The sequence below is a fragment of the Plectropomus leopardus genome, chromosome 21 (assembly GCF_026936395.1).
Source record: "Plectropomus leopardus strain MGB_pleo_1.0 chromosome 21, ASM2693639v1, whole genome shotgun sequence".
NCBI classification, from domain to species: Eukaryota; Metazoa; Chordata; class Actinopteri; order Perciformes; family Serranidae; genus Plectropomus; species Plectropomus leopardus.
In genome coordinates this window covers 20,797,194-20,823,387 of record NC_142196.1, presented here as the reverse complement: position 1 = coordinate 20,823,387, position 26,194 = coordinate 20,797,194, and the positions used below count along the sequence as shown (strand labels likewise).

General features: G+C 40.4%; 1 protein-coding gene across 2 annotated transcripts in view; it reads left to right on the top strand.

Annotated features, from left to right (window-relative positions):
- Nucleotides 1-26,194, top strand: part of tmem108 (transmembrane protein 108) — a 60,657-nt gene that overhangs the window by 30,802 nt on the left and 3,661 nt on the right. For both annotated transcript variants that reach the window (XM_042510636.2, XM_088071837.1), the window contains exons 2-4: nt 3,449-3,532; nt 22,509-23,771; nt 25,036-25,187. In XM_042510636.2, the coding sequence (XP_042366570.2) occupies nt 3,493-3,532; nt 22,509-23,771; nt 25,036-25,187 (1,455 nt within the window). In that variant the 5' untranslated portion in view covers nt 3,449-3,492. The remainder of the gene's footprint in view (nt 1-3,448; nt 3,533-22,508; nt 23,772-25,035; nt 25,188-26,194) is intronic.

The window sequence follows — 26,194 nt, the reverse complement described above, 5'->3', positions numbered from 1 at the left end:
AGAGGGGGCTGCATTTTGTAACATAGCAGCAATGTTCGTGTGAACAGCCTCCGTCCACCCAGCAGGAGTCCCCCCTGTGCAGCATGATCCCTCACCAGCTTCCCATCTGACGAGTCCACAATATCAAGGGTTTCTGCGTCGGTGGGCGAGTGTGAAGCGTTGCAGCAACAAACCTGTCAGCAGCTGCGAGTGAACCTCTCAGCCTGTCTGAGGTTTTGGTAGTGCGGCGACCCTGACTGTCATCTCATATTATCCTTTACCTGCACGTGTCTGCGGAGCTGAACTATGATTCAGCTTCCCTGCAGGAGGCCGGCGGAGCAGCCTGTCTTTTGTCCGTGCAGCTTGTCCTCCTTTCTCAAGAACCCTTCTCTGCCCTGTTAACTCTTTAAAAGCTAGGCAAATTGGCTTGATTTCTTTCAAAAACATAGGGAGGAAGGCAACTTGAAGCTTAAGAACTAATTACATAAAAATCAGAAAGTACAAGAAAAGTACCTAAAAAATTAGAGGGGAAAAAAGTGAAAAACTGCTTAGAAAACTGACCTGACAAAAATCACTTTAAAAAATATAACTCTATAAAATGATTTTAAATATATAACAGATATAGAAAGATATAGGACTTTTTTCCCAGCTTAAAAAAATATTCTAAATCTACTAATTTCTTACAGTTTGCAGGGCATTTATTGCCAAGTTTCTCATGGCTCTTTTTTCTAAGGCTGTCACACTTAATCGCCAGCTGCATTCCTGTCTTTGAGAAGCTTGAGTTTTAAAGCTAAAGTTATAATCTGGTATCATATGAAACTAGACGACCTGAGGAATCCGGTGGTACCAACCATCATGCTAAATTCTCAAGAAGGGAGCTATTTTTTTGCTGTTATTTGATTCCTAATCAAGTCAGTCTGGTAGGAATTGCTTTTTTTGTCAATATGGACTTCATAGCTGTAATGCAAAATATTTGAATTGAAAATGTGGTTAAAAAAAATTGATTAATAACAATTAAATAATGAAAATTCTTCAATCAATAACGATTTAAAAAATGAATAATTTGACAGCTCTTCTTTGTTAAATACTTGTGAAAGGCATTTAAATGCGGCACAAGAAAAGAGAAGTCAGTTCAAGTGTCAGAGGGTGAAAGCAAGTATATAACAAACACACCCTGCCACTATCTCCACTCTCTTGCCACCCCCCACCGTCCCCGAGACTCACCCCTTGTGCCCCGCAAATTAAAGAGCGTGTCTATGAGGCTGAGCTGGCCTGGCAGCGCTGATGAGGTGTAATCACCGTGGAGAGGCTCAGCTGCTCTCTTCGCGCCCTGCCTTTGAGCTCATTAGGCCAGGAACATGACACTAAAAAAATTAAAGCACAAGGAAGGAGGTAAAGCTGCAATGGAGCTGCTATCACTGCAGCGTTATGGCGTGGACGTGATGATGGATTTGGGACGGTTGCAGCTTGTGTCATTTCTTCAGACGTGGAGCCGGAAAAACTCATTTTCTGCTGCTAGTACTGTATTCTTGCAGCCTCATCTCTTTTGCAATTACTCGCACTATATTGCGTCTGAACCCACGCCATTATAGTCAAAGCTGTGAGTTAAGAGCGACGGAGCAGCGAGCATTTCTGTTTTCATTTTCTAAACACTATGAACAAGAACAAAATTGTCTGCATTTGTCATCTAAACATGCGCCTTGATAACCAATTTAGCTGCTTATTTTACATCATTGTTTTTATTCATTTTTATGCTTTATTTCTAATAGGAGAGTGGAGAAATAGTTAAGTGTTTTTCCAAATTGTTATTTGATGTAGGGCTTTGTCCATTATTTCATGCTTTTGATTTTCTCGCCCTTTGAAACCTGGATCGACATCACTTTTCTTGTGCTGCGTTCAGACACCTTTCACAAGGACTTAATACTTTGAACCCTGTACAAATTGTTTGATTTGTTTGAAGGCTAAGAAGAACCTGGCAAGAAATGTCAAGAAGTTAATAGACTTGGAAAATTATTTTTAATAAAGCTAGTAAAAGTGTTCAGAGAATTATATTTATAAAATATGATAGTAATATATTTTAAAAAATCTTTTAATTAATTGTTTAGATTATTACATTAAAAAAACATATAATTATGTTTGCATAGAGTTTAAAACTGATTATTTTTGAAAGTTTCCATACCTATGGCAGTACTGCATTTTTAGTTGGTGCATTGTTTTACAATATGAATCTTCATGGATATTTTATTATAGTTCTTTGAAAAATCATGGGAAAGTTTTGAATTATTGTCCATAAAAATATGTGGAAACTGTAGCTGATGTTTATATACATATAAAATATACAATCACATTTAATATGAGCTACATTGCTCAACATTTTCATCCTCGTGTTCAGGCATGTCACCACCCCTATTCAACAAATTTTCAAAAAATCTCAAAATAGTCTGGACTTTCAGATTCATAGCTCCACCTGCTTTACAAGAATTAAAAGGAATAGCAACAACATAAACAGGATGACTCAGATGTGTTGCCTCCTCAGAGCCGGGCCTCCATTTATGAGATATAAAGCCTTATGAAAGGATTGGCACCCTACCACCCTGCGCTTTTGTTGTCCGTCCCTCTCATCTCACACGTCTCCCGCTGAAACGCAGGTTGCCTGATACCGGACCTCTCGTCCTGGGGGGCACAAATCCAATTTCACATGTCACACTCACAACAGATTATTCATGCAGGTAGGGTGAAGGGTGCTCAGGTGTGTGTATATCTTTGAATACTTTTCTTTATGTCTGTTTATGTGAATTGTGCAAGTGAAGGACATGCATGTTGCTCAAGGGCACTTCCACAAAGGGAGGCAAACATGCACACACTCCTCTGGGGTTAAAAGGAGATGTGTGTGTGTGTGTGTGTGGTGTTTCATTTAACAGAAGGCCATCAGTGAGTCATTCTCCTAAAGAGCACCCTTGGGTTCTTGTCTGGCTGACACACACACACACACACACACACACACACACACACACACACACACACACACACACACACACACACTCACACACACACACACACTCACTCACAGCGGCTGTCTCAGAACAAGACTCACTGGTCAATGTTTAATGCTCCATAATTGGTTTTACTGACCAGCACAGACTGCAGGATGCCAACACTGATTTGAAGCGGAGCAGCTGAGACTGACCACCACTGCAGCGCTACCTGGTCTTTTATTTTGAAATGTTAGTTGGGCTGTAATTCATGATCCGCTGTGAGAGGTGTAACTGTTTTCTGGCAGTCATTACAAGGATTAAACTGTCAAGGTTAAGCCGCACAATCTTATCTGCAATCCCTTCTTACTTTTCCGTGTCTACTTAAACCTGCCCCGACGTAATCACAGTATATCACACTGATACGAGACCATGACTTGAATGTGATTTTGATACCAGAGAGTTTCACCTTACCTGCCTTTCTCTCTCTTTACCAGAGAACCATGAGCACTGTGGAGGAGGAACCGGATCACATGATACCATGAAGACAAGCCTGCAGGTCCTGCGCTGCCAGCTGCTGAGTGAGTACACCCAAGGGGGGAGGAGGGCATGAACAGGGTGTTCTGGGTGTTAAACCAGGGTGTTGTTTTTTTCTATCCACAAGTTTTGGTGCAGACTCTTGGTAGTTCATTGACTTGGTCAAAGGCGTATGCTCCAGGCAAGCAACTCCACTGGAACGAATTAGGGGCTGACTGATGTTGGTTTTTCAGGGCCGATACTGATACAGATTATTAGTAGTTAATGAGACTGACAACCGATATTTGGATCTGATATGCATTTATAATAAAAATGAAAATCTTTCTGTCAATATTTGGAATAACGAACTCCAACACGAAACTTTGTTAAATGCCTTTAGCAAATGTTTAATCAAAACTGAGACTTTCAACATCATATTTAGAAAGTTCCCAGCAAACGTTTTAATAAAGTCAAGTGAAAAATGTAATTAAAAATGAATAAATAAAAATTGCTCCCTGAGGTTTTACAAAGTGAAAGTGCTCCCACGCTGAAATGTTCTTTGTACTTTCTAATTAATTAATTTTATCTGTGATCATTAATATAAAATGCTGACTCAGATAATAGCCAAAATGCCAAATAATCGGCAAAATGCAAATTAAAAATGAATAAATAAAAATAGCACCCTGAGGTTTTAGAAAGTGAAAGTGCTCCCACGCTGAAATGTTCTTAGTACTTTCTAATTAATTAATATTATCTGTGATCATTAATATAAAATGCTGACTCAGATAATCGGCGAAATGCCAAATATCGGCCCCGATAATTGGCCCGGTTTATAATCTTTCAGCGATGTTCGGTGCGGCTCAGTGTGACAAGGTTCTTTCACTTTCACTTTTTAAACTTCAAAGTTTGTTTATTGACGTATTTTATGTCTTCAAACAAAACGTAAAAGTCTCTTAAGCTTAACCATAGACCGTATTTCAGGCATCTTAACTAAAAACCACATTAAAAAACCCATTGACTCTTAGATGAGGGAACCCGGAGTGATGAAACGCATTTTGAAGCTTGAGGATTTATTCCTGCACCACTCTGTTGCTGGAGTCCCTGTTGAATGCCTCCAGGGAACCTGTAGATTTCAGATAAGTGCTGTATCCCTGTAGTTCTTGTCATAGTTTGTGCCGCTGCTTTAGATTCAGAGGACGGGATCGGGGCTCTGTACACAGCTCTGGCAGGACACCAGCACAGAATGTCACATGAATATGGAACGTGGAGGTCAGATCGGGACCCACTGGGCGCCTTGACGGTTAGCTAAATACGCTGATGATATCTGGTATGCACCCCCCGAGCTCCACCTCGGGGCAGCAGAGCCAAAGGCTGTCTCTGACAAATCTGCGTCAATCCCCCAGAAGTGATAAACTCAGACTGGACTGTTGAGAGCGAAGTGCTTTAAGCTGAGCAGAGGTGGAGCGAGGTCACTTTGCAGCAGTTTAATCTGAAAAGGGGGAGGTCTCACGAACTAGTTTTGTAGAGAGTTTATATAAAGACCATATTTCAGAGGCTGTCTTTGGTTTTGTCCAGGTAGATCCAGTCTTTGAAAGCATATGCTCTCTTTTTTTGCTCAGTTTGAAATCCAGCTGAGGCCTGAATTTCCTCGGGCACATTACACTTCCATCAGGGTTTCTTTACAGTGTGCAGAGCTAAAAAGGCCCACCTGAGATCTCTGTCTGAGACATTTCTCATTTCTGTCTGTGTACCAGCCATCTGCAGGAGAGAGATGTGCCCTGAAGGGATAGATTGGATTTGTTTGGAAGAGTTTGTGTGAGGTACTTATCCATAGTCTGTGTAATACCGACAGTAGATGACGGTCGGCATGCCTCAAGTTTGGAGAAACAGACAGGAATAAGCAGCAGAAAAACATAATTTAGATTCCTAAAACATGGCTCTCACTGTATGATTTGAGCCTGTTTGTTTCTGTTGGACTGTTGGATGAATTTGTCAGAAAATTTGGTCGACTGTCGTCAGGCGCTGCACAGCTGAAGCAGAGCAGTTGAAGCTGATTTTGCAGTGCCCTTTGTCGCTCTTAATCAATCTAGCTAATTTGTTGGTGCCACCAACATGCTCACTTGTGTGTGCATGTTTGTGTGTGTGTGTGAGAGAGCGAGAGAGAGAGAAAGAGAGAGAAAGGCAATAAAAACTTAAACTGACACTGTTTTTGCAGAAATGAACTTTTAGCAAAAAGTAAATCAAGCAAACTTTTGCCTGCTGCTGAGCTTTAAAACAAAACTTTTTGACATTTGTCAACAGCCAGAATGGTCCGCAGGCTGTATGTAAAGATGGACGACACGTCTCCACTCACTCCTGCTGCAAAATAGAGGCCAAAATATCCCGTTTAATTATGTTGCCATCTTACGCTTGTGATGTCATTTGAAGCGTGTGTGTGCGCAGTAATGATCTCTCTGGTGGTGGCGGAGTTCCTGCACATACACGCCTCAGCAGCACCGTTGATGGCGAGCACACCAGTTTGCAGCCACAGCTGTCAATCCTGACGTCAGGTCCCCTTTTTATAGCATAAATAACTAATTAAAACCAAACTTAGAAAAAAAATGTACATTTGATCGACTTGCCAACTGCCTACGTGCCTATATACCTCATACAACCCCGCTTAAAAAAAACAAAAACAACTATCCCTTTAACATCTTCAGGCTGCAGGCAAGAGAAGAGATGCTGCAGATAGAAAGGAACTGAGATGGATGATTGTGCATCATGACGGGTGTCAGTGCAGAAAGACTTTTTCTTTTGTCTCCTTCTGTGTTCTTTTTGTTCTCCTGTCAGTGCTCACTCTGTAGCCTACTTGTGAATATGTTATGATGACATAATACACCTGAAAGAATGAGAACTTATTTGTTTCTAGCAAATTAGGTTTTGTCTGGCAGCTCAGCCTTCGAAGAAGAGCCCGACGAGTAAGGGAATTGTTTTCAAATTGTGTTTTGAAGCCAACTCCTTGAAAGACCAGTTGGTGTGAAGTGTAAATGAGTACACAAGGCTTGAGCAATCCTCCCAATCTGACTTTGTCATGTCTCGTATGATTAAAGTGGGCTGTTGTAACAGTTTGCGGTCTTTTTAGAGCCGCCAGGAACAGTCAAAATGTTTGAAATCTTTGGGAAAAACATTGGTAGTGTGAAACCTGAGCAAAATAGCTGAATTACTTTCAAAAACATGAAAAAAGGCAATGAGCAACGCAAGAAAAAAATAACCTAAAAATTTGCAAAAAAAAAATGGTATACAGTACAAGAAAATCACCTGAATAATGTTTAAAAAAGAGAAAAAAATAACATAAAGAAATGACAAATAATGTGTAAAAAAGCAAGGAAATGAAATTAAATTAATTAAAATTTTGTAAATATGTAATTTTAATATTTTTTTTTTTTAATTTGTTTTTTCCTTAAACATTTTCCCTAGCTTTTTCGCTTTTTCCCTAGACATTTTTCCTTAGCTTTTTTTTTTTTTTTTTACCTAGACATTGTTAAATTTTTCTTGAAATTTCTTTCCAAGTTGCTCTTTGCCTTTTCCCATGTTTTTTGAAAGAAATCACAATTTGCTCAGGGTTCAAAGGTTAAAATGCCTTTAAAAGGCATCTGACAGAAGAAAAGTTATGTCACTCCAGGTTTTAAAGGGTTAACTGCAGGCCTGCGATTCAGTGTTCTCCTCAGATTCCAGACAACTTCCTGTTTAACATTTCTCCTTCCTGTTAGATCCTGTGCCGCTGTCACAATCGTGGCAGCTAAATCATTATCCCAGTAAACAGCACTAGGAGTCTTTGTTGTTCTTGTTTTCGCATTCTCTGTCCGCCCGATCCTCAGATAACCGCGTCTCTGTTCAAAGCCGCCATAACCCGACAAACAATTTGCGGAGCATTCAAACAGGAAGCCATTATCCTGTTACGAAAGCTTTCCTCGCTTATCTCAGGGCTCACATCTGTAGTGCCCGCCCCGCTCCGCCTCCACGCCACTCCGCCCATCCAGTCCTGCTCAGCCACGACGGTTCCAGCGGTCCACAGGATGTGCCCTATCTGTCTGTTTCCCCCCACGGGACGGACGCTCTCCGCAGAGTGGCAGACGAACACACCCAGGAGCAAACCAAAGGAATTTGTCTGTTTGTGCTACTGTTAAGATGGCACTCTATTTATACACCCAGGACGTACGTATATATGCAAGTATGAGGATGAACTCACGAGGGATCTGTATTTGCACCTTTAAATTTAGTCATGAAAGAACTGTTAGCCCTTTGAGACCTGGCCTGTTTTCTTTCAAAAATTTGGGAAGAAGGCAATGAGCCACAAAAGAAAAAATGACCAGGAAAAAAAAAGCAAGAAATAAGTAACAAGTACAAGAAAATTACATAAAAAATTAGTTAAAAAAACAAAAAACAAAAAAAAAAAAACAGCACAAAACAAGACTTGGAAAAAGTGTTTTCAAAATTATAATTATTCTTTAACATAATTTCAACATATAATTATAATGATTGGGGAAAAAAATCCCAACCCTTTTTTTTCCCTTTTTCACTAGACATTTTACCCTTTCTTGCAGTTTGTCAAACATTTCTTACCAAGTTCCTCATTACCTTCTTTCCTATCTTTTTTTAAGAGCTCACACTTGAGAAAGGTGTCTGGAAAAAGCACAAGAAAAGTGATGTTCAGGTTTCACAGGGTTAAATGAAGAAAAATGGTGTCATTTAAAACCTGAGCAAATTGGTTTGATATTTTTCAAAAACATGGGGAAAATGCAAAAAGCCTGAAAATAGAAAGAAACTAGTAAAAAGTTACAAGAAAATTACCTGACAATAAGCAAAAAAGTAGAAAACAAAAACAAACAAGAAAATGATTTTTAAAAGTGCAGAAAATTAAAAAAAATATATGAACACAATTTTAAATTTAGAATTAAAATAATTATATATATAGATTTCTGGACCTTCTTCCCTAATTTTCAAATAATTCTCCCCGCTTTTTTAAAAAATAATTTTCAGGTTTTAAGGTCATTTTCTAACTCACCTTTTACTAATTTTTTTTACAATTTGTGGGACTTTTCTTGCCGAGTTGATCAATGCCTTTTTTTGCCATGATTTTGAAAGAAATCACACCATTGTACTCATGTTTCAAAGACATAATGGTTTGTAAAATGTGTCTAAAAACCTGGCTGGACATAAGCTTTCTTATGCTGCATTTTAAGGGTTAATTTGGAAGGGCTACATTCATGAAAGATGAGTGCAAACGGTAACAGGAAGGAAAATCATTTGTTTCCTTTCAGGGTGAAATGGATGACAAGACCACCTGACTCATCCAGTTTTTGTAGCTTTCCACTGAGTTCTTGTTTTGTTGTTTTCTTCTCGACAACCTTAACTGTCAACGACAACAAATGCTGTCATTGAAATATCTTGTAGTCTGTTGTATGCAGTTACAAACTAGACACAAACAATGTGGTGAGAATGGCAGATCCTCCCTTTTTTTATCGTTTCCATAACAAGTGAGTCACAGTGACAGTGGGAAGAGGAGGAGGACGAGCAGTTGTAGTGGTAAGAACAGTGCCTATGCATCAGTACACAGTCATGAAGTACAGGAGCAGTACCCCCCATTCAAAATAGAGACTGCGTGTTTAACCTTGACTGCAACACTAATTCAAGCTCCTAAAGGTTTTCCACTGGCCGTAGTAGCCCAGTAGTAGTGATTAGCAATAATAATGAAAGAGGCAGTGGTAGTAAAAAAAAAAGTAGAGGTAGTAGTGTTAGCAGTTGTACTTGCAGTTGTAGTACCCATGTTTTAGCATTACTAGTAGTGGTAGTAGTAAGGGTAGTCATGGAAGTAGCAGTGTAGCATTAGTGTTAGCAGTATGACTTATAATAGTGGCCTAGTGATATTTGTACTCATTGTTTTGGTAGTAGTAGAGGCAGAAGTAGTGTTAGCAGTTGCATTAGTAGTAGTGATATTAGTAGTAGTAGCAGTAGCAGCAGTTAATGGTAGCATTAGTTTTAGAAAATGGACTTCCATTAGCAGTAATATTTGTACTAATGGTTCAGGTTGTAGTGGTAGTAGAGTACCCTATGGCAGTATAGTAGTATTAGCAGGTGTAGTATTAGCAGTTGGACTTAAATTGATAGTAGTTGCTGACTTATGATAGTAGAAGTAGTAGCAGCAACAGCAGCAGTTGTATTGATAGCTGTGGTGTTAAAAAGTTGGACTTCCAATGGGCTACATGTCATATTCAGTAGAAGACGGTGACATGAACTGAAAAACTAAACTAAAAAGCTGGACACTTTTAGCTTCTGATGGGGTGACCATAGACTGTACATAAAGATGGACGATACGCCTCCACTTATGCCTAAGTGAAGCAAAAATTTCCCAAATATGGTCACTGCCATCTTGCACTGGTGACTGGAGCCAGAGTCTGCACAGTAACGATATCCGGAGTGGAGGAGTTCACGCCAAAATGTCCATCCAGCCAATTGCAAGCCCAAATGAATGTGAGAGTGCGTTTATGGAGGGTGGGGAGTTGGATGGGTCCCACGAAGAACTAACTTCTGCACTTTTGTGTGGGAGTCCGGAGTTCACTTCCCATGTGCATGTTTGGGGTTTTTTTCTACACCTTACCATGTGCCTCTTCTGCCTAAACCTGACCGTCCATGACTTTGTTGTCTAATCCCGACCATCGTGTCAGTCCGTGTTGGTTGCCATGTGCTGTTGTGTAAAGGACTGCGCTGCTTCATCCCACCATGTATGTGCGTTTGTTGACATCACTGCAACGACATCCCGGAGTGTAAACAGATGACGCTGAAGGATATTTAAAATATCATAAGTAGACGCAGAAGGTCAGTGACAGAGCCGCTCCATGTATCGAGTTGGGATGAGAACATGTTGTGAGGTCGCAGTAAAGTTGCACTGGTAGTCATGTTTGGACTTTGGGAAATTGTCGTTATGGAAATAGTACTAATGGTAGTAGAGGTAACAGTGTTAGCAGTTGGACATGCAGTCATAGTACTTGCAGTAGCATTAGTGTTTGTAGAGGTAGCTAGGGCTGGGCAATATACATAATACATACCATTACCGTATGAGACCACATACCGTCTAAGATTTTGGATATATCATGATATGAAACAAGTGTTGCCTTTTCCAGATTTTAAATGCTGCAGTACAGTAAAGTGACATAACTCTCTAAACTTATCAGACTGCTGTACTTGTTCTAATACTTGCTTTCACCCACTTGAGTCATTAAATCCACATTACTGATGATTATCAAAAATCTCATTGTGTTAATATTTTGTCCAAGAACAAATAGTCATGTCCCAAAAATGTTGTCACAATAACAATATCTTTGTATTTTGTCATATCGTGACATATGATTTTGTTGCCCAGTTCAGCATTTATGAATCTTTTGAAGAGATTGTAGAAATTGTTATGTATACCGTTTACCATGATATGGCCCCAAAATATCATGATATTATTTCAAGGCCATACTACCCAACCTTAATGGTAGCAACAACAGTATTGCTATTAGTTGTGTAGTAAAGGTGCAGGTATTGATAGTCGTCGTACTGTAGTTCTACTATTAGTTGTATTAATGGTAGTAGCAGCAGTATGTTATGGTACAGGTCATTGTACTAATAGTTCTGTAGTAGTACTGTTGTTAGTGGGTCCATTGAAGTGAGTGAGGGCCGATAGCGCTCTGTCCAGGCGTGATAATCCAATCTTAGCAGCAGTTAGTCAGAAAGCCCTCCAGTCAGCCTGCTGATAAAAGGTTTTGTCTGCCTGGAGCTGATGGATCTGATCTGTTTTTGCGGCTCGCTCTGACGGCATGTCAAAGCTTGAAATTAAAGGTTTGGACCACCTTCAACAAAAGTCCCCATTTAAGGCTCATGATTACTTTGATTTGGGTCTGTCGGCCTTTATCCTCGAAAGTGGGATATGAATTCATTTTGTATTAGGGAGCGGAGCCGCGGTGTGTGTGCCAGTATGATGTGATAAAGGCTCATTGGTATTCTGATGAGCGCTGGAGATAAAGCCTTCTCCATTTGCCCTGAGGGATTTGTGGGGGAATCCCACCGAGGTTTGTCCGCTGCTGAGGAGTGGTTGTGATTAGCATAAACGGGGCTAAATGTGATCCATGGAGGGTCGGCTGGTGGTGCGGAGGACGTCCTTAATTATTGGTTTGCTGCCCTGAAGCCTCCAAACTAGCAATAATACATGTTTATCCTTTTAGATAATGAGGTGGACATACAGTGATTCCCTTCAGTTCTTCTACATTTACATCTCAGGCAGGAAGTTCAGGATTTTTATCCAAAGGCAGAAAGCTTGTGTCTTACTCAAGGACACGTTGACATGTTTGTTGATAGTACACATACCGACAGCTATTTTTATTATTCACCTTCAGTGTGGTTTTGTAGGTCAGACATATCCATCAAAAAAACTTTAAAGGTGTCTGAAAACTGACAAAAGTTTAAGTTCATTTTAAAAAGAAATATTGGCATGGAGGTCAGGCTTTGACAGATGACTACCAAAGTCTTGATCGGGACTATTGAGGACACTCTATTCTCTGCATTTTTCTGTAAATTTAGAGCGACTTGGGGGCAGTATATGTTGTGCAGTTAAAGAAGTATTTCACCACACCAGTATTTCATAATATGCAGCTAAATTTCCAGAAGAAAATGTTAGTATTTTATGTTTCTGCAAGTCATAAATAAACACACTTGCACACTTAACATGTAACATATTAACAATGCTAAAGTGACGTAGTATTTTAGCTAACTTTGTCATGAGACAGTGGAAGGGATGGTGGATGGTGTGACTCCAAGGCGAGATGCCACTAAGCTGCAGACCAATGTCCGAGACCAACAAACAAGTAAACTGTTTTTTGTTTTTAGGAATCAAACATTGTGTTTGTGGCAGCTCTTTAGCCATCAAGCATTGGTGGTTTTTAACCCCATCGCTGTTTTCCAGCGATAGTACCGCAACAAATGTTTGTTTCTAAAGAGACATCGCTGCATTTCCTGCTGCGATAGTGACTGCCAAGCTGCAAATAGCTGTTTGAGACCAACAAAAAAACAAAACCTGATGTTTTTAAGCAATTAAATGTTGTGTTTCCAGCAGCTTCCCAAGGGTGGGTGTTTTGGAGAACCCATTGCTCTTTTTCAAGCAGCATTTCAGCCACTAAATGTGTTTTTTTTAGATCTACAACTGTTTTTCTAGCAGAAAAAGTTCCATGAAAAAGGGGTTGTTTTTACCAAGACATCAGTGCGTTTCCTGCTGGGATATTGGCTGCAAAGCTCTGATCCATGCAAACCACTGTTCAAGACCAACAAACAATAAAACCAAATGTTTGAGCGGATCATTGCTGTGTTTACAGCAGCTTTTTAAAACTAAACTAGGTGCTCTTTAGCATTCTTCATTTAGATTCTGCCCCCAAAACCAGATATTTTAAGGCAAAACACAATATTTAACTAACCATAACCCTTAACTGTGCCTAAACTCAAGCATTTATTCAACGCAGCATTGTAGAAATGTTAAGTTTCACCATATTCATGACTTTATTATGTACAAATGTAACAAATTGTTGGTTTGTGGAAACATACAGTACCAACATTTTTCCTGGTGATTGAGCTGCATTGAGTGTTTGATTAAAAATGTCTCATAAAAGGAAGTCCAGTTTAGAAATGAATCATTCCAGTTCATTTTATATTTTAATTAATTCCTCTAAAGTGCAGATGATCCAGGTTGTTACTGTGCTTGGTCATAGACAATACCCCCGAAAGCAAATACAATAAGATATTAAAATATATTTATTTTTTACTATTTAATTACATAAACAGGAACAGTGCACATTAATAAACATTAACAAACAACTTTACATATGCCAGAACTTGCTAAAAGGCTATTTTTTTATCTGTACTCGCTGGACCTCATGATTATAAAATGAAAATTAAAACAGTTTTTGAATATTTTATAAGTATGCAGAGCAACACTAAAAAGAAAAGTTTTATTACTGGATACCATTATGCTATTTGTCAGGTGTTAATAATAACTGCAGGTTGTATAATTGAGTTGCACTTTTATAACTTTATACTTGTGACCTTGGTCAGCTTCTTGCTGGACGTCTGCATTTTGTTCCCTACACACACAGCTCTTCCTTTATTCCCCGTCATGCTGCCTGAGCAGGGAGATGACAGAGCAGTAACAGCTCAGAAGTACAGCCTGACGAACCGTCACAAGCCTTATTGATGGATGATTTTGCAGCTCCTATTTTTGGCTTTCTGTCGAGCCTCCAATTCGAATAGTGCCACCGCCAGCTGCCCGCTGATGATGCGACACAAGCAGGCGAGCTCCAGCTCTTGCTTCATAGGCAGATTGTCTGCGTGCATTCGAGCCACATCATTTGGAGCATGAGGTGACCCCTGGAAAGAAAGATAAATATCCCCACCCTCCACGGCAGCGGGCAGCCCCCCTCCTCAGGATTGATCATGCAGCCGGGCTAGTGCATAAGCACTGATAGCCTGCATACCACACACTAAGTGCTCTAGCATGATTGATTAGTGCGCCGGGGCAATATGGTTCTCAGCATATGATTGGATCCAAAAGTTTCATTTCATCAGCAGGAGTAAATGTTTTATTTTTTATTTTGCCACCAGTGTAACTTTAGATCCAGTGACAGCCGCTCTGGCCCCTGTCCCCTGACATTGAGTCTAATAATGAATGATTGGTGGGACAAAGCCTGCATTGGATCAGTGCGCAGGATCCTGCTTTGCTACATGATTTATTGATGTCCCCGATGGCATCAATGGAGGACTTCAACGAATGTCACCGGCTTCCTATGCATTCAAAGAGCCCTAATTCAGCAGGTTTCCTGCATAAATTGTCCCTCCCAACAAACACCCTGAGCTGAGGTAATGGAAAACAGGCGGCATTAGTCAAATAAATGGCGGCATAATCTCACAGTAATTTCACCCGGGAAGTTGTTTGTCTCCACAATATTAGCATGTTCTTTTCTGAGACGATCAGCTGGGTGATAAAGATAGTAAGGGCAACAGGTTGGTGTGAGTGATAACAGTGTGTCGCACTCCAGTCCAGACAAGGAGAAAGACCTTTGATTCAATAAATGTGTTTCTATACACCTGTTTTTATCCACACTTTCAACAAGGCTCTCACACCCTCTTAAACATCAAATTCAAGGACTTTTCAAGGGCTTTCCAAGCACAATTCCCTTAAAATCAAGGACCCAACGTGGCATAGTTTGAGATACGGATCAAAGTTAAAGGTATAATATGTAGTATTGTGGATCTGTAGACCCGCTCGCCAGTAAAAGTTTGGTTTTATATCTCGCTTTATTTGTTTCAGCACTCTGTCTTATGGTCTAGCACCTGGTTGCTACTTTTTTATGAAGCCTTGATCTCACCTGAACATTGTGGTGCTCCACACTCATAAACATACTAAAAACAGAAAGAAGAGGAAAACTCTGAAGGCAGAGTCTCTGCAGAAAGATGCACCAAAACACATTTCTAGTGGGTCATAACCGATCACGTAGAGGGATTACTTCTGTGTGAGTCAATACATTGTTTTTTTTTGTTGCACAGTATATCTTAAATTACTGTTGCAACACTGAGAAAAGAGTAGCAGGCTTTATAGAAACGAGCAGACAACCACTAAAAAGAGAGAAAGACTTGAATGTGCGAACACTGTGCTGTGTAGGTGGTGCCTGAGACAGTGACAGAACTGCAGGAGACACACATGAAGACAGCAGAGTGTCGCCTTTTCCCAATGCTGAGTAAAAATAAATATCAAATTAACTTCTTGAGCGAAATGTAAACGTTTAAGCTTTAACTTTCAATGACGTAAACCAATTTATATGTTAGTTTGGGTTTTTTTTTTAACTTTCAAAGCTTTATTTTGTTTTTTTTTCTCTCAAATCAAAGGACCTCTGAACCCAGTTTCAATTTGTACATAAAAAGTCCTGGGTGGGAACAGTAGTGGATGGAAAAGTGCATAAATTCGCATTTTCTTTTGCCGGTTTTCTGAAAATTGAGGTGAAAATCGCGTTACATTTGGATGGAAACCTGAGTGCTTTCACCACTGAAATTTAACACACCGATTTTGCTGTCTTCTTATGAGCAAAGATTTAGATAACGCTCGTTGTTTGCCTCTTCTTTTGCATCATCACGACTGTGAATTCGCTCCCTTTGTGGGAGCTTTTTGTGTTTGTGAGAGAAAATATTAAAAACAGCCAACAGGCAGAATGGTGAAAAAAATCCTGCTGAGTAGACAAGTGTTGCTGAGCAAGACAAATGTTTAAAAAATAAAGTGCTTCCTATTTTCTCATATCTCTCATACCTTATTTTCTCCAAGTGTCCTTTTCGGTCCTAGCTCTAATGTGTCCAATGCAACCTTTTTGCTTTTGTTCATGTCTTATCACTGATGAAACACCCACACATCTCCCTCTCTCACAGCCCTCTACACCTCTGGCCTCCTCATCGCACATTTTCCCACCCTGTCCGACCTCGCTATTCTTCCCCTTTTCCATCCAATTTTCTCGTGTTCTTCCCAGTGCTTCAACTCAATAATGGATGTTCATAAAGCTCAATTCACTTCTCGGGCCTTTTCAATCATTTCTCTAGTTAATTCACTCGCTGTGCCTGCGTCCCCCCGCTGCATGTCTTTGTGTTCGGCCAGGCCGGGCTCTCTGTCTGCGTTCAACCCGCTTACGCTCTCACTCCATCAGCCAGATGCACAGCCATTGTGACAAATTACACCCATTTGCCTCAGTGGGCAACACAGTGCATGTGTAACAACACACGGACACTTATGTAATCCCTGCACACACACAAATCCAGCAATATAATGCTGTTTTGGTGATAGTAGATGGATTCTTGTTAACAAACAATCGAGGTGGAAACACATTGCAATGTCATGACGGCTTGTATATTGATATTTGCAGTATTTAGGAATGACTCTTCTGTGTCCTCTGGTCTCTTTAAGGCAGGTTTTGCTGACTTCTGCTTTTAGCATGTTTTGAAAAATGAAGAAGCTTTTGCTGCTGGACATGCTACTCCATCTCCATGTCCCATTTATTGTTTCCTTATTAAGTCTGCCCACTAAGGCCAACACAAGACGCTCAGTTTCATCAGTTGCAGGCTACCATAAGTGACGAAACACCACAGGCAGGATAAAACCTATAGATAAAATGTAAAAATAAATAAATATATTATTAACAATAAGTAATATAAATAAATAAAATATTGGAAAAGTAGTAAATAAAAGATAAATAAAAGGATAACAGCACAAATAGATTAAAATGTTAAAAATAATAAAATAATACACCATCTAAAACAGTAAAACAGACTAAAATTTACAAATAAATAGTCAGTTAATAAGAAGTAAAAGCAAAACTGAAAAGGTTAGCTAATCAGTTCCCTCCCAAAAATCATCAGCAAAGCTCTGAGGTTGCCAGATTTTCCTGTTAGTGCAAAAACTATCAAGTAGCTCTTCCTGTTTTTTGTCTGCCATCATTGTTACCTCTGGAACCGCGTTTAATTACGCAAGATTTCCGGTTTTGAGAGTCAGGACTCTGGTTGTTTATGAATTTAATCTGTTAATGTGCGATGTGCTGTTTTGGGTAAACTGTTGCTCCTCACACTATAAGAACAAAACTGTTAAATTTATCATTTGGCGATGTGTTGCTTGTGTGGGGTCTGTCCCATTGTCAGCATCGCTTAATTCAGTCATTATCTTTAGCTGCTGATCCTGTTAAGGGTCACTGGGGCTGCTGGAGCTGCTGGAGCCTGTCCAAGCAGACAATGAGCGCGGGGCCGGGTACACTCAGGACAGGTCAGCAGACTGTCACAGGGCCGACACATAGAGACGGATGGCCACTCACGCTCACATTCAACACTTGAAAAATCTTTTAGTGTGGACTGGGCTGAAGTCTTTGCAGAGCTTCCAAGGCTCAAAGCAGAAACGTCTGTTACGCAGATAAATCAACTCGCTGGAAACCTGCAAAATTACTGTAACAAAAGTTTGACTGGTATCTGTCAGCTGTAGCTAACATTGCACATTTTTTAAATGTGAAATTCAGTTAAAATCACACAAGATCTTCTCACATGACTAATGTTAGCATTTTTTAAAAAGTAGTGTTAGCACAAAAACTCCCATGAGCCTTCTGTTTCTTTTTTTACGATTCAAAAAGTTTGAGGCAATGACACAACTTCTCATGTTATTCCTGTGATAATCTCTAAGTTTATTTTCTAGCCCTGCACAACCAACACTGCATGCCCACTATACGCGACCAATTCGTCTCAATTCACATCCGCCCTGCCCCTCTAGTCACTAATATGCATCCTACTCACAAAGTCACTGGAGCTGCAGCTTGAGTGGCTGTGCTGATGTGAGATAAGTTGAAATTGTCACTCCCTTTCATCGTGTAAAAATATTTCCCTGAGGTTTTACAAAGTAAAAGTTCCTCCCATGCTGACACTGTCTTTGCACTTTTTAATATTATTAAAATCTAAATAAAATGCTGATACAGATTAGAATAGCTCTAAAGTGAAGCAAGGAGTCTCACTCACAAACCAAACTAATAAATGCCAGAACACTAACACAACGTCTGATGGAGAAAAGCCTGCGTTATTCTCACTATGAATGTATGTGCAGTCAGATGTCTGAGTGCAAGCTTTCTTAAAAAGCAGATTCTCCCCTTCAACATTTTAGATGTGATCTTTAATAAAACATAATCTGACTAAACTGCAGTCAAAGTCCCATAATAAATATTAATCTCCATGTTGGTTCAGGGTGAATCTGCACGTCTTATGCTGCTTTTTCTAACTGATCAGTCAGACAAATCAGAAGAATGTGTTCCTGTCTGTGTGCCAGGGTAGTTAGTTTGCACATTTCTGATATAAATTTGTGAAAAGGAGTCTGGATGTTATGTTTTATTAAGTAGAAGCAAAGCGTCGGGTTGCCAGGTTGTGACAGATAGCTTTGGGTACTGACTGAAGTTATGACTCAAGCCAGACCACGGCATTGTTAACATCCTCCTCTATTATCTCTTTTAACTGCTTTTCATGGAAAATAAATTATGACTCTACTTATCCTTTAATATTTGAAAGTTGAAAGTTAAAGACAAAATCCTGAAGTTGTCAAAGGCCTCGGTTTTTCACGATTGTCATGCACATTTTTCGGGAAATTTTAAATGAGATGTGTAGAATCAAGTGATTTTGATGACAGAAGCCATTGTTGCGCATGTGTTGAAAGACTGAGAAAGAAAATCCGATGATAATTCATTTTTTGACAGTTTTTGCCATGATAAAAAGTTTAATTTTTAGAGAAAGCATCCCTTTCAAACCCACTTGTTGGATATGGGATTCAGAGGGTTTCTAGATAAATATAAAATACAGCCATTTAAAGTCATATGTCCCTCCCCAACATATCCTCATACTACAGTTTGTATTCCCATGAATAATCCTACATCCTAAATATAAAGTAACGAAAATGAGGTTTAGGTTAGTTAAGTTACTGTGGTTAGGTTTAAGAACAGAGTGAACTTTGAGTTATATTAAGGAACCTCCTCGGTTTTGAACATCGGTCTACTCAGAAAAGTCCCTGGGACCAGTTTTTCTTTGCTGCCATCAGCACATTGGTCACATGATTGCAACCTTGCAAAATATGTGGGAATTATTACGTGGGATATGTACATATTTTAAAGCATTACTTTGCATAGGAAAAGTACAAAAAGTGCATGAAAACAACTGTCAAAATAAAAAAAAATGGACATATTTTTTGACGTATTTTATTTTGCCTCCCTGTATTTGCACCACCGCTGCCCATGCATAAATAACAAACAGTCCCTCATGTCCTGTGTGCATCTCAAAGGGCCTTACCCTCCGAAATTGTCCTGATGTGACCACTATTCACATTACAGACGATCAACAAAAGACAAAATACTTAAACTGTGATAGCTCGGGTTTGTCTGTGTTCCATTTCCCTGCCTAAAGGATCATCTTAGCAGAGACAAGCGGTCATAAATCACGGACGGCCATGTGTGTTATCTCCTCAGATATGAGTCTGGAGTGGGCTCGGTGGATTAGAGACGTGACAGGCGTGGTTAATGGAGGACAGGGCCTGGACCCTCCATCCTGGTCGTCTGTGTGATTGAGTATGGAGGAATATGATTAATGATTCAGAGGCTCAGTTTAAATAGTCAGTGCTTTGGGGTTCTGCTGTGGTGTATTTTAAATCCCCCCGTGAACAAAGAGGAAAGCGGATGGAGAAGATTTCTGTGTCAAGTAAATTTGAGATTACTGTCGCCTGGGCATGTTGGTTTTTAAAAATCATCTCTTCCCGAAATATTCGCTCCCTTTCTGTCCCCTTTTCTTTTGACGCGTTCAACAGATTTCTTCTCTCACCTATTCTCCCGTCTCCATCTCCTCAGCCTCTCTTGGTAATTGAAACTTGGTTTCCATAGTTACTGAGCTTCATAGTTAAACGATGTCCGCGACATCTAGGTCACATTAGTGGCTTCAGACTGTGTGTTTTCTATGAGTGTTGCTTTCGAGGGTTTTTATGAACGCCAAAACAATGCAGTTTTTCTTTGTGTCAACAAATCCCATGAAAAAAGCAAAACCAACAATGAGTTGATCCCCCCCAAAAAAAGTGCATCCAAAGCGTGATATTGCTCATTCCTCTGTGCTGCAGAGCGCCATTGTTAACCAAAACACAATTAAACACATCAATGAGCCGCACTGCTGCACTGGGTGACATGTTCCTTTTTTATCACGATAACACACGCTGTAATTTAATTTTAACAGGCTGTTTGGGGGCTCCTCAAAATGTCTCGATGTCACTCACACATATATTCTGTCATGCAGCCATAAACACTCCTACAATATGTTTGACTCCACAGCAGAAAATAGTCCCAATGAATGCACAATTTATTCCTGTTTGAGTAAAAATTAAGACCCTAGCTATTTAGGAAGTTACTGAACCTTTGAAGTTTTCAGCAGGAATGAATGCACGAGTGCTACGGACAGATTTGCATTAAAAAAAAAAAAAAAAGCACAGATTATTGCAAGCTGGATGTTTTCAGCAAAGTATAATACATATGAGTCAAAATAAGCTAGAAACGTGTCATATTTTTACACTGTTTTCAGTTCAGCATCCTGTGGCAAAAACAGGCATTTAGATAATATTAGCTTTGTGTTACTGCATGTTCTGTTCTCAGCTGAACGCACAGAAATCGCCCGGTGGGAGCTCCACTAATGTCTCACATTAGCTGTGTTTAACAGTGTCAATAAGGGATGGAGGGGAGGGAGCAAAGGGGAAATTAATAAGCCTTTGCACGTCTCTCCCTCCATGACTTTCTGTCTGGATAACATAATAGGACCAATATTCCCCACAGGCACCTGCTAATGGCTTGTCACTACACAACCTCCTTATGGGATTGAGCTTGAGAAAGTGAATCTGTCAGCTTCTCTGAGATGGTTTTAGCATGTTAAGTGCGATATTTTGACGTCATGACTGTCATGAATCTAGTCTCTATAATAATATCTTTACAAGTCATTTTGTCGAGCGTTGAACATAAAGCAAATAACAGTTTCATTGGCTGCAAATGTTTTTTTTTAACTTGATTATTTGTTTCAGATTGTTTTTATCCCTTTAATGTCCACACAAAGACAAAGGCAAATCACAAGGTGATATTTGAGATGAGATGATGAAGGTGATGAGGTAGCTCAGTTAGGTTAAATTCAACATATTTTTCATTAAGATTTACTGACTCAAAGTGTGCTCTGTGCAGAAAGTTAGTCAGAAGACCTATCAAGACATCTTATTTTTAAAGTATTGGAAATTACCAAAACTATTAAAATTCCATAGGAAACACAAGAACCATGACACTAAATTACCTTTTTAAGTGTTATGCAGAGACAGAATCTAGTAATTGCTTGTTATTTTATGACCTTGATAGAGTGAGCCCTTTAAGAATTTCTTTAGAGTAAAAACCATCCGTGTATGCACGGTACATACTCATCTAGTGAGTAATGCACTTAATAAAAACTCACTTGGTTAAACAAAACACGGCGGTTCAGTAGATTAAAGGCTGAGAGGCATAATGAGTACGAGACAAGGCTACACACATCTTCTACACGTCTCTTTTGAACGTGAGCAGTCGGTTTCAGCTGAAGGGCTGCGCTCTTGTTGAGCTCTGCTGAGCAAGATCCTTGAGAGAAATGATGTAAAGATGCTGAAAATACTCACTTTAGGGAAATAATCCAATAATTTATGAAGCTGAAAGGATTTTCTACAACTGGGAAACTCAACTTGCTCTGCTTGGGGAACACGTTTGCAAAATGACAGGAGGCCAGGGGCCAGTCGCAGCATCCCTGTACATGTTTCTAGGATTCTGGGATAGGACATTTTTCAGGATTTAACAACATTTCTAGCATATCAGGAGATTTCTTTGATTTTCAGACAGCTGTTGGATTTCAAGACATTTTGGGGATTTTAGGACATTTCTTGAATTGGAACATTTTTTGGATTTTGTGACATTTCTTTGACATTTCTACAATTTAAGGACATTTCTGGGATTTTAGGATGTTTCTAGGATTTAAGGATATTTCTAGCGTTTTAGGACGTTTCTAGAGTTTTAGGACATTTTTAGGATTCAATGATGCTTCTAGGATTTTAGGACATTTGTAGGATTTTAGGACATTTTGGAGATTTTAGGACATTAATGGCTTAGCTAGAGCCTCTGTCAGAGTGTGCAGGGGATCCTTCAGTGGCCCTTTTTTTTTTTAAATAAATAAGCTCTATTTTGTGTTTTTTTATACACTCTGGCTTCTTATGTATAGTACAAGTACAAAAACAATTCCCAGTGTGAATCACTTTATTTTTAATGTGAATTAAAAAATTATTTTGGGGCCACCCAGCGCCCCATCGGGGGACAGATTCGGCCTGCGGGCCGTAAGTTTAGCATCACTGCTCTAAAACTTCATGTGTTAATCATCGTCTCTCTTCCTCTACAGGTGTTCTAGCATTCCTAGCACTGCCAGTAGGACTGGTGTCATCAGCACAGGAGCTGTACCTCAGCCAGACATCCCAGGACTCTGTCTCCATGGCAGCCGCCCACATTAGCCCCCTCTCTGCCCCCAAACCTCCCCCCATGGACTGGCATCAGGAAGGCTCCAGCAGCGGGGAATGGTCATCCAAAGGAGGCACTCAGCCCTCAAACATCATCCTCCCGACCGTCGCCCTCCACCCTTTGGCCTTGCTCCAATTGACCCAAACTTCCAGCCTGGCTCATGACGACGCTCCCGTTCATGGAGTGACCCCAAACACTGTGAGCACTCAGCCGAAGGAGCCGAGCTCTGGTAATGTAAACCGAGGCCACATGCACAAATTGGTAAGGGTACCTCAAGTCCATAACCCAGTTACTGTCAGCACTAACCAGGCCAGCCGCAGCAAAGCTCCCAGCACAGCGGCCCCAAATATAGATGTGGAATCTACTGCCAGGGGAGCTCTGAACCCCCCGGCTCCTCAGTCCAGCTCTGGATCAGACAGAGGAGACGCGCTCGCTGCACACCACATAGAGCCTCAGAAGTTGCGAGTAAAGGAACCCACAGACCCGGCGCAGAGGCATGTTCCAGATCTGAAGCGCCCGCCCCTTTCTTCTTCTGCTGACGCTGCACCAGGCCTGAAACTCAGGGAGCATGCACGGGGCGCCCCAGAGCTGACCGCACACCACACCATCACCCTGAGGGAGGTGCACGCAGGGGGCGAGGCCCCCACTGATGAACTGTCGCTGGAGCCGACGGCGGGGGCAGTTACTCCGGTCCAGAGCCCACCTGGGATTTTAACTTCCACCGCATCCACTCCAGCGCTGTCCACCGAGCTCAAGACACTGAATCCAACAATCATCCCAGACACCCAACCCGCACCCAACGAGACCACCACTGAGGAGAGGCGTGCGCAGGTGGTTCAAGGTAACGGCACAGACTTTACCCCAGTGGCACATTCGTTGGGGAATGTGACTGCACACGAAGGGCTGCTCTCTAACAGCAGCTCGGCCGAGGACGCGCCCGCTCAGGGGAACTTCTCGGAGCCCCTCTCCACAGCCCCCGGGAACTTCCTGATCAGACAGGTGCCTGCCACAACCCAGGACCCCTGGACGCCCGGCAACAGCTCAGGCCCCACCGTTGCCCCCCCGCCGCGCCACATGACCATCTGCTTGAGCAGGATGGACTTTGTGTGGATCGTGCTGGCCATCAGTGTGCCTGTGTCCTCGTGCTGTGAGTAATTTCAGAGCAGCTTGAAATTAATGAATGTGATGACCTTGACTTTAAACCTTTCACAAAAAACATCTACTTAAAGGAATAGTTCTACATGTGCTTTGTTGCAGAGAGAAAACCAATAGCACTCTGACATTTGAGAGTGTTTTTAATGTAACTCTGAAAGAAAAGTATTTACCCAACTTTTCTTTTGATCGAAACGACTCATTTCACTATCTAGATTTAAGCCATCCAGTTTGATAACATTTGGAACGTCTAAAAGAGCCGCAAGATTAAATTCTTTAGACCGACATTCAAGTTTCCAGTCCACAAGTATCATGGACCCTTAAATGCAGAAAATCCAGGTACTCTCCTACCGTGGAAATAGAGGTTTTTTTTGGCTTCATGCGCTACTGAGCAGCTTTCACAAGAATGAACTGGACCCCGCCTCTGTGCTGTATCCAGATCCTCTTAATACATCCATGATTGTGGCTCACAAGAATGTCCGTAAACTTAAATTAATAAAACAAAATATGTTTCAGTAGTATATAACTGTTACGTAACTTTTACTTTTTGTCATTATGGAAAGGCACGGAAGAAAATTGAAATAATTTAATAATTAAAAGCTAAAATATCAAGCAGTAATTTTGAGGCCCACTGCAGTAACTCTGAGGACCCCAGAGGGATCCCTAACCCCCAATGAAGATCCAGGCAGGAGACCTTTAAGGAAACTTTCCCCCGAGGTCACGGCAGTGTTATTTTGTAATAAAATGCTGTAATTTAGTCATTTCAAACCCTCGCTTTTCTCTAACTCTCTTGGTTTACACTCGCTTCAATAAGTGATCTCCCTCATTTCTTCGAAAGCCTTTCGACAGCCTGCAGACACCCTTCAGGGCTTCATCTTGTTGCATTAAATTGGAGAGTGAAATAGCATAATAACAGGAGGGATTGGAGAGTATTTTTCAACAAGCAGTAGAGATGCACCTCAGGCAAAACACACTTTATTTGGGAATAAGGATTTTTTGAATGATTTCTAAACATTTCTTATAGAGAGACTGAGTGCTTTGTTTTTTTTAGATAGCTCAAAATGACAACAGGACACACCCCCAGTTGCTGTCTCAAACAGTGTTTTAAGGTGGTATTTATCTTGTAACAGTGGCATGTTGTCGTGAAACATGACAGCCTCTACCTGAGCGTCTAGCGTGGGCGCTTTCAGACGATATTTGAAGCAGCAGCTCTTCCAGTCCCTGCACTAACCCCTCGTCTTCCTCTCTGCCCGCTCTAGCTGTGCTTTTGACTGTGTGCTGCATGAGGAGGAAGAAGAAGTCGTCAAGTCAAGAGAACAACCTCAGCTACTGGAACAACGCCATCACCATGGACTACTTCAGCAGGCACGCCGTGGAGCTGCCCAGAGAGATACACACTCTGGAGAGTGAGGTACAAACTACTGGCACACTGACTCTATTAGTGCTCAGAGCTGCACCCAGAAGTGGAGGGACGTTTACTTGATGTTTCACTATTAGTCAGCAGAAAGGTTTTAATGCGTACGGAAACAACAAAAGAGCGTCCATGTTCAATCTCCCCTGTCAGCACGCCCCGAGGCCCGCTGAAGCGTGACGCTGTCTTACTACGATTTACAGAGATGCTCTTTAGGAACAAGCAAAAAGAGAATTTCCCTGCAGGGAATCCATTAAAATTACACGTTAGTAGTTCGTTTTTCACGTTTAGTAAATTGATTTCAAAGTACTATCAGTCATTAAATGTATGTGATAAAACTTCAACTTCAATTTAATTTACAAGGACAGTTTTTAAACCTTTCTGCCAAAAAAAGATCCTGCAAGTCATTATAGTGAGACATTTTCTCGAAATGATGAGTTAGTGTCTTTAAATAATGACTTTGTGGCTCTCCTCTTATTTTGAAAAAGTCATTCTTTCCAGATAGCAGTTAATTTTTAAGATATTCATTATTTTCACATATTTAGTCATTATTTTCAGATACTTAGACATTATTTTTGAGATAATAAGTCATTATTTTTGAGATACTAAGTCATTATTTTCACATACTTAGTCATTATTTTAAGATAGTAAGTCATTATTACAAGATAGTAATTTGATAATGTTTATAATAATAATGTTTTTTAAAAGTTTGTCATCAAACTGGGATACTAATTCATTATTTTGAGAAAGTTTCTCATGGTAAGAGAGGATCTTTTTTGTTATTATTAAGTCTATTTCTGTGATACTAACTCATTTTAAAATACTAAGTTATTATTTTCAAAATGTTTGTCATCATTCTGAGACACTAAGTCCTTATTTTGAGAAAGTTTATCATTGTAAGAGAGTATTTTTATCTTTTCACCACATTGGCAGAAATGGGCTTCCATACAACGACACAGAGACAAGCAGATAAATGAGCTTTATGTAACAGAAAGGACTGTAGCTAC